A 9,818-nucleotide genomic window follows, 5' to 3' on the forward strand; every position below is an offset into this window, starting at 1 on the left:
TTCCTTTCTACTTGATCTGGACAAGCTGAAGGAAATGGATCAAGTGCTGTTGTTGGGGGTTTTGTTTGCTTTGTTTTCCAGTGCTAAATATTTCAGTACTAGATATTTAACCCTGGCAATGTGCGTGCTCATCAGTCTTACCACTGAAGTATCTCGCCAACCCCACAAAATTGTTATTTTAAATAAAGATAGTTAAGAGGTAGCACATATTGATATATTTATATATTGCTTTAGAAGACAGGATTTCTTACACCTTAGTTTCTCATTAAAAACATTGCAAATAGTAGGAAGATAATGGTATTTATAGTAGAAACCAGTGAAATGTGCGCAGTAATATTAAGATTAATAAAAATGTGATTGATGTACTGCAGAAATTTTCTTTGCAATTAAAAATAAGTAATAGTCAACTATATTTGTTACACAGCAAAAGCAGTAATTGATTTTTTTGTTTTTTGTACCAAGGATCAAACTCAGGACCTTAGTAATTGATTTTAAGATGCTTTGTATTGAAAGCTAGAATTATTCTTATTTCTAAAGAAGTGTACCTATTAACATGTCTGTAGAAATTTTGGGGAGAGGATATTGGTCCTTTTACTTACGAAACTATTGAAAATAAACATGTATTAACCCTTATACAGAAATTCTAAGTGTGTGTTTAACAGGCAAGTTAAATGAGAAGAGCATTCCATAGAGATAGCTTGTGCCCTGTGTTGGCCCTTACACTTCAGATGTCATGTTATACTGCGCTCTGTGCCTTCAGCTCTGGTGTACTTTTACTAGAATGATTGAAATATTCCCTCTGTAGACAGAATTATAACTCTGGCAGTAGATTATATTTAACAGCAGAATTTGCTATTTTTATGTAATATGTATATTATATAATATGTCTTCTGAAAGCATTGAGCTAATTATCAAATTTATTTAAATATTTCATGTTATTTTCCTTGGGGTTATGTTGTAGTTTTGACTAGAGAAATGACAAGTACAAAAGAAGTATCTAAATTTCAGGAACATCAAAATTTAGCTTCAAAGTACATTTTTTTAAATCTAAGGGTATACATAAAATCATACAAATTTAGATCTACATAATGGATCTAAATTGAGAAAAACGTATAGAAAATTATTTTTAGTAAAATCTTTGATTTCTCCATATCTGCCCAGCACTCTTATTATAATGAATGTAGTCATTAAAACAAGTCTTACAGGCCCGGGATTTAGCTCAGTGGTTCTGGTGCCTGCCTCGAAAGCACAAGGGCCTGAGTTCAAACCCTGGTATCAAAAAAAAAAAAAAAGTTGATAAAACAAGTCTTATTTATACTTTTTAAATAGGCTTTTTACAAAGTTCACATCCTACAAAGTTCAGAAATAGGAAACAACCTTGTATGCAGAATCAAAAAATACAGTGATTTGTTTATTTTTATGTTAAAAGACACTCCCTTTCTGATGCTGTTCTGGAAATCCTCTTTCATGAGTGTCTTTAGTTGCACTGTTATGGCTTTCTTTATGTCCTGAATTGACTCAAAACATTTACTTTTCCTGGTCATTTTGACTGGGTACGATCTAGAAGTCAGACAGTGCCAGATGCAGTGAATACGATGGTTTATAATAATGTTTTTATGAACCTGACTCTCAACTGGATGGCACTCAGAAGCCACTGTGTTCATAGTATGTTTTGCTCACACCTTGTACAGACACTGTCCACTTCCTGAACTGATTCAGAAAGTGACAAAAATAATGGGAAGTGTGTTTTCAAAGCAAGGAGGAGTGTCTTGAGGGGGATTAATGGCATTGTGTCTTTTGCTATAATAATTTTTCTAATTTAAACATTCACAGTGTATTTTGATCACCCCTTTTACTGTATGTAGAAAGTAATGTTAATCAGCAGTACTGTAAACACTAAAAAAAATTTCTGATACATGTTACCTAGTTTTTATTAGTGCTGACTCTTTAGTGTACATATTTTAAAATTATATACCCAGAGGCTTAATTACAGTTTTCAGTACAGTGTTTCACTTGGGCTTTTCTTTTTCTCATTGATCTAGACTTTTTTTTCCTTTCAAGTTTTAAGTACTCAGCTATGTCTTAATGAAAAATTAATAAAAGATATCACTATATAAAAATCTAAATAAATGTTCCTGATTATACTATTATATTTCATTTTAAAATTATGATGGTAAGGTAAACCAGCCAAGTAATTTCTTTTGGTTTTATTATCATGGTAAATGAATGTAAATTGTACTGAATGTGATTTCTGTTATTAGCATAGATCTTTAAAGGTCCATATTACTACATAGTAAATTATATAATGATTTTGAACATACTAGAATTTAAAGAGAACTATTATTCACATCATCTTGATGAAAGAGCTAACAAATTCAAATATAACAAAGTCTTGGTAACTGTCGTTCTGTTTTGAGCATGTTCAGAAAAATAGATAAGCTTTTCCATATTTCTTCACTCAAAATTAGATGACAGTGTTCCCAGAATGTTTGAGAATTTAGGCTAGTTTCATAGGCATTGAGGTTTACAAGAATTCAGAATATTTCTTTCAGAATAATGCATATGTTCATTAACTGCTGAATAAAGGAGAATAATCTAAATCTGTCTTGTTCAGTATAGTAACTGTTGGTGACATGTGGCTGTTTGATAAAATAAAACTTAAAATTCAGTTCCTCCTATGTGCTGTCCACATTTCGGGTGTTAGATGCTCGTGTGGCACTGTAGTGAGGAGTGGTGTGGAGCACTTCCATGAGTGGGGAGTGCTCACCTAGGTCATTCATCTTCCATTGCGTGGAAAGATCCTGGATGAGAACATACAGTTGTGAGAAAACACCTGTCTCCTCATCATTTGGGTCATTAAAAAATATCAGCCATCATACAATGATCTGTTTATCTATTTTTATACAAAGCAGCTACTTTTTTGTACCTTTTCTCAATAATTATCACAAAGTCATTATACTTTCCCGACACACAGGAATGTTTTCAGTATTAGTCACAGGAAGGATTCATTGAAATCAGGACCAATTAAATAAAATTCGGCAAAGACAGATTCCCTCTGACTTGATTGGATGATTCATTCAGTTTAGACATATGATTGGCCCCAAATTCAGGGCGAAACCATTCTCTGCTTAAAGTTCTAGAGGTTGGTCTTGCTCTTTAATTGGTTGTATGAGCTGAAACATTCCTAAGATCATTGTGTGCTCACTGTTAAGAGTAATTGCAAACACTCATCCCGAAAGTATGCTATCCTGTTTTTAAAAGTCACTTTGGGTTGGGTGGGATGAGAACATTGAAGATACTGATATGAGTTTGTTCTTTTCAACCAAACTTGATAAAACCGAGGTGTCACATTTTCAGTTATATTCTTTTAGGTTAAGATTGCCTATTCATCAGATACAATTTCTCTCACCACCATTCTTCAAGGGGAAAATTTTAAGTAGGTAAGAAAATAGGTTGGTCCCATTGCAGCTGCCAGGTGCCTGGCTTTCAGAAAATTTCTGTCTACCACATTTTAAGAAAAAAATCTTCAAAGTACTTAATTGTACTTTTTTCTGTTCTTTTTAAAATAGTTTGACTCCTGGTAGATTTTAATCATCTTAAAACATACATATTCCTTTCTCTTAATTTTAAGATTGTTTTTGTGATACAAAGGTATCTTTGCGATTGAAATATATGATTAGATCATTAACAAAAGGAAAACAAGTGGCATCTATGTGCAGGTGATCAGATGACATAAGCAGTCTGGTTTTAATTTGTGGCCAGTACTGATTGTAACTAGAAGGGGACTTGCTCTTTTTGTGCAATTGGCTCACTATTTCCCTACATCTGGATTTCATAAACTCTTTGAGACCACATCAGTTGTGCTTTGCCGCAAGAAGTCTTTGATCTGAAAAATAGAGACTGGCATAGCGGCTGCTTCACAATGTTGCATCTGTGTTTTTGCAAGCTTTAGTTAAGATACGAAAAGTAGGCTTAGAAATGCTGTTTGTTGGGCTTCTATGAGACCATGTATTTGAAAACATTTTTATTATGATATAGTTGAACTTGTATTAGAATATAAATGATACAGTAGTTGAGAATTTTTCCTTACCATTTTTATTTATAGGAGCTAACCTTAAAAATTCCATTTCTTTCAAAGCCTATTTACAAAGATTGACATTAAAAATAAGCTTTACCTCTAATATAGGCCTATTTTTTTATACAGATTTAAAATTTTCAAGAAAGTAGACAAGGGTCTTCTGCTTTATGTGGTTTATCTTGGTATCCTTACGTTCCTTAACAACTGTCAATTAATTATTATGTTATGACATTTTTGCTTTAGCACCAGTTTGTAAAACAGTAAAATCAAGTATGTTCCTTTACTTTCTTTTGTAATTGCCAACATTCCAAAATTCAAGAGCATAAGTCCTGTGTGACATACAGTGAATGGAATAGGATGAAGAATAAAGAAATAAATTGGCAAGTTATGTAGCAATTTAAGCTTGACAGATTATGCAGGGTTTTTTTTGCATGTAATGATCCATCAGAACTGTTTTTTCATAATTATCAAATGTGAGACTTATATGTTATTTCCATTTATAACCTAAAGAGAATTAAAAATTTTATATTTCATACTTTTCAAACAAAAGTGATATGTATAGTAAACACACTTGTGATAAAAAGCATGTGTTGTGATGCTGTCTCTGAATTTGATTTGCATTGGTGTTTTCTGGCTAAGTCTGTAGATTACTTACTCTTTGTTGTTTGTAGTTTCAGACTAGTTTGGGAAAATCTACATACAAAGATGGAAAGTACATCTAGTTTTGGCTGAAATTAGAGCTAAAACTTGATTAAAAGAAAATAGTCTAAAGTTTCTTTCCTGGAAACTTTGCCTGCTATCATTCTGTCTTATTCATTTCCAATACATTTATAAAGTAATTCTAACAATCTTTTATTAAGTAGCTTTAAACTAGACTAGTATGTTTAATATATATAATGAACAAACTTTTATCTGCCATATCCCCCTATCTAGGGTCCTTCTGGATAATTCTTAGGAATATATCTTATCTTGGCCCAAACTTCTCAGGTACCACAGATATGTATTTTTGCATCTGGGATATGAAAGGTAGGAAACAAACCTAAACGCTAATTCATTGAAAAGTCACACTTGTGCTAGAATTATGAAGCCTAGCAAGAAGAGTAAAAGCAAGCTTCTAAACCTTTTACTTGGGAGAAGTTCTGTATGTATATATAATTTTATCACACGAAACTCTTAAACAGCATTTGAGGACTAACGGGCAGTATTTAACAGCATTACTGCTTCTGTTGAGTGATCAAAAGAAGATACTATGAGGGCCGGGGATTTAGCTCAGTGGTTCGGTGGCCTGCCTCGCAAGCGCAAGGACCTGAGTTCGATCCCCGGTACCAAAAAAAAAAAAAGATGATACTATGAGCTCATTCTTACTGCTCACTTCATACTAATGCAGCATCCTAAACATTTTACTATGCATTATATCATCTTATCTTCCTACCAACCTACTTACTGTTAGCACCATCTTACATGAGGAAACTGAGTCTCAGGAAGGTTAGGGTAATTTTACAGTGGTCTTTACAGATAGTTTATGAATATATAATTGATAATTTATGTAAATAAAAATGGTTCACATTTTAATCTTAGTGTGCTTCCTTTTTTATTATTATCCATAGTATTCAGAAGTGTATGCTTGGGGTAAAAATAAAATATGGAAGAGTATAAAGTAAAAGACCTTCACAATTATAAATCTCGAGATGTAACCGTTTTTAATATCTTGTGTGTAATTCTAGAAACTTTGTTTATACAGTCAAAAATATGACTTTTTTCACATTCTCCCATAATTTTAATGTTACTTTCTTCTAGTTAAGTGAACACTAAGAACTTTTATTTTGCAACAAAATTTAATGAATGTACCTTTAAACAAGCTAAAAAGAAATTGTTTTACAAACTATTGACAATAGCTTAGCTTTTCTTTTCCTATTTCCTGATTCCTTGTTTACTTTTATAGACGATATATAGCATTAAATGTCATTTGTTTTGCTTCTTGGTTTTAGAAGTTATGAGGATGGGGTGATTATGCTTTGTTAAGGTCACTTGGTACCCATTTAGTTTTTCAAAGTAATACAGATGTTGGTCATTTACTAATTCAAAATTTTCGTAATTTATCTGAAGCAAAGGTTTACCAAAGGACATTAATACTGTTTCAACAAATTAAGTTAGATTTCTCAGACTTGAAAGAATTAAATCTCCTCCACAGATTTAGGTTTTAATGTATCTGCTGATGCTGTTGAGTTTTAAAAGAAATTCATTTTTATTTTCTTTGACAGATATTATGACAGCACAAAGAATGAATTTTATAAACTCACTTTTTATACTATTCATCTATTCTAAGGAATAGTTTATTAGGTCAGTCTCATTGGTTGGTTGGTTGGTTGGTTGGTTGGTTGGTTTTAGAGACATAGTCTCACCATGTAGTTCAGGCTGGCTTTAAACTCGCTATATATCTCAAGCTGGCCTCGAGCTCATGGCAGTTCTCCTGCCTCAGCCTCCTGAGTGTTGGGATTAGAGGCCTGCACCACCATTCCCAGCTGCTCCAGTAAGATTTTTAATCATAATCCATTGTGAGATTTGTGCTTTGTAATCAAGTCAACACTTAATGACTTTATTTATCCACCTGGTATAATTTCACACCAAGAGAATTTCATGGATAATTGGAATATTTTTTTCTAGTAATCAGCTAAAATGAAATTATTTATATGGACTCTGGCATTGTCTTTTGTATTTATGGTAGGCCTTTTTATATATAGATAGATAGGCTTTTTGGTACTTTTGGAATATAGGACTCACATAAGTCATACAGTATTCATTTATATTTTAATTAAATTTCCTGTTTAATTTTAAGGTGTATGCACCATCCCCAAATTCAGATGATTTCAACCGTGAATCTCCTACTTATCCATCTCCTAAGCCACCGACCAGTATGTTTGCTAGCACTTTCTTTATGCAAGGTAGGTACTACCAAACAGCTGCCACATATTGACTAGTCATCTGTATATTAGTGTGAGGAAAGAAAATAACTGTGCTGTTATCTATACATTTTCTAGGTATTTGGGGACTGCAGTAACTTAAAATTTAGCCTTATAGTTTTCTACTGCTGTTTATTTTACTGCTTACTGTGAATTAATTGGGTTACCAAGCAAAATATTAGAGTGCCTGATTGAATTTATAAAGGACTTAAATTGAGGAAAATGCGTAAAACTGCTCTGGCTTGTTTTAGAATTTTAAAATCTTCAAGCTGTTAACCCTGGTTTCTCATTTAAATTACATATTCATATCACACCTAGAGTTACCAATATAAATAAAGAGCGAAATCATAGAAGAGAGACTTGTTAAAAGAGAAAAGGTGTTGTATTTCTTGTAATTCATGGCTAGCAAATCATTTTTTGTGGTCTTCTGTGGTTTGGAATTATGAGAAGTATATGATACAAAAGCAATAAATTATTACATAAATGGTTTCTTAACTATACTGTGACTGAAGTCACTATGGGAAAATTTCATTTGAAGACTATTCTGTGGTCATTATCAGTTACCTAAGCTTAATAGTAGAGAATCTTCTTTATTCCACATCTTCAAAATGATAGAATGTATTTTTCCTACAAGAGATTGAGAAACTTCTTTGGTATATTTATGGGTATGCCATTTAACCCAAAATTAAATCCAACCAGTCCTCAAATTTGAAATTTTTATTACCTTCCTTGGGTAGAATTTATATCATCTGAGGATTTTTAAAGTGACCTACCTATTATATTTTAGGTTGCCCTTTTTTTTCTATAAAGCCTGATTTTTCCTTTTACATAGTAATTTTAGAGTTTGGAGAAAAGAAAACTGGGTAGGAGATTAAATTGGAAGAAGGAGGGGAAATATCTGGAGGGTACCCTCTGATTTTTATAAGCATCAAAATTTAAAAAATTAGCTAAGGAAATTTTTCTATTTTTCTTTTTGTCTTAGATGGGACCCACAATTCTTCTGACCTTTGGAGTTCATCAAATGGGATGAGCCAGCCTGGTTTTGGTGGAATTCTGGGGACCTCCACTTCCCACATGTCTCAGTCCAGTAGTTATGGCAGCCTTCACTCCCATGACCGCTTGGTAGGCAATCACACATGTTGAGGTGCAGCCACCCTTCACTTTCACGTCTGTTTCCTTTGGTATTCCAACTAGGAAACTTGATTCTGCCAAAACTTCCAAAGTTTCAAGTATTTCTAGGCTTACTGCATTTCCCGAAAGTAAATGACAGTAATAGCAATCTTTAGCTGCTAATTTGTAAGGCACTTTTTAACCTGTTACAGTAGTTATCCAGTATATAAACATACTAGACAGAGATATACTTAACAGTGTGTCTCTGTCGCCTTTTCTAGAGTTACCCTCCACACTCAGTCTCGCCAACAGACATGAGCACAAGTCTTCCCCCAATGTCCAGCTTTCATCGTGGCAGCACCAGCAGTGCCCCATATGTTGCTGCCTCCCACACTCCTCCTGTCAATGGATCAGACAGCATTCTGGGTGAGCCTTTTGGTTTACAAAACTTTCTAAGACATAATTTAGGGATTTTCAGTAAACCCCATATCTTTCATTGTATTTCTTAGCATTTGGTTTAAAAATGAAAAGCCAGGGATGGTGGCGCATGCCTGTAATCCCACTACTTGGTAGGTTGAGGCAGGTCTCTGGGTGGTTGAGGCCAGTGTGGACTACATAGTGAGTTCAAGGCCAGCCTGAACCACATAGCAAGACCTTGTTTCCAGAAACCAAAAAAAAAGAATAGAAGAAAATAAACTTCTAATTTTTGTTAGTAGAGAAATTAGGAAGAACTGTGGCTTTAACTTGTGATGTATAATACATACAAAGTTATTTCCTAATTTGCTGTGGCAAATGTGAGAACAATAGCAGTCACCTTTAGAATAATGGCAACATGCTAACAATGTATCCTTTGCTGCTGAAATTTTTTATTTCTTTCCCTCCTTGAAATATCCAGGAACCAGAGGGAATGCTGCTGGAAGCTCACAAACAGGTGATGCACTTGGAAAGGCCTTGGCATCTGTGAGTATTGACTTTCCTCATGTTGCACAGCACTGCTGAATGCTATGGTTAGACTGTGTTGAGGGGTAGTTAGAACTATGCACTGCATTAGTGAGCTATGCTCAGTTTATATTTATGTATACCCTTAAATTAACTCATGAAAATACCTTTTTATCCCACCCCTAAAAGAACAGTCTTCTGACTTCAATTTAAATATCTGTCTTTGTTTTAATATATAGGTGAAAGGAAGAGAAATTTGAGGTTTTTTTTTTTTTTAATTTAAAGCACCAGTGGCTGAGATTCATTGTTGTTTGTGTATTTGTTTTAAATACTTAGTGACTGATTAAAATAAATCAGGTAGTACCAAAATTGACAATACAGTCATTCTTCTGTTCCAGAGAATGAAATACCTTTCTAAGAGCTTTTCCAAAGTGAAAAATATTTCATGTATATTAAAAAAAAAAAAAATCTGCCAAGCATGATGGCGCATACCTGTAATCCCAGCACTTGGGAGGCTGAGGCAGGAGGATCACTTTGAGTTTGAGACCACCCTGAGCTACATAGTGAGTTCCAGGTCAGTCTCAACTACATAGTGAGACCCTGTTTCAAAAAACTGAAAAAAAAAGAAAAGGGCCGGGGATTTGGCTCAGTGGTTCTGCTGCCTGCCTCACAAGTGCAAGGACCCGAGTTTGATCCCTGGCACCAAAAAAAAAAAAAAAAAAAAAAAAAAA

General features: G+C 33.8%; 1 protein-coding gene across 8 annotated transcripts in view; it reads left to right on the top strand.

Annotated features, from left to right (window-relative positions):
* The window catches only part of Tcf12 (transcription factor 12), a 363,012-nt gene that overhangs the window by 315,508 nt on the left and 37,686 nt on the right, over positions 1–9,818 (top strand). For 7 of the 8 annotated variants that reach the window (XM_010641272.1, XM_010641271.1, XM_010641273.1 and 4 more), the window contains 4 exons: positions 6,915–7,020; positions 8,021–8,160; positions 8,430–8,574; positions 9,044–9,108. In XM_010641272.1, the coding sequence (XP_010639574.1) occupies positions 6,915–7,020; positions 8,021–8,160; positions 8,430–8,574; positions 9,044–9,108 (456 nt within the window). Of the gene's footprint in view, positions 1–5,028; positions 5,105–6,914; positions 7,021–8,020; positions 8,161–8,429; positions 8,575–9,043; positions 9,109–9,818 lie in introns of those variants that run through there. The other variant, XM_019210152.2, reaches the window with a different exon arrangement.

This window comes from Fukomys damarensis, unplaced genomic scaffold (assembly GCF_012274545.1).
Source record: "Fukomys damarensis isolate Sample0158 unplaced genomic scaffold, DMR_v1.0_HiC HiC_scaffold_25, whole genome shotgun sequence".
Classification (NCBI taxonomy): Eukaryota; Metazoa; Chordata; class Mammalia; order Rodentia; family Bathyergidae; genus Fukomys; species Fukomys damarensis.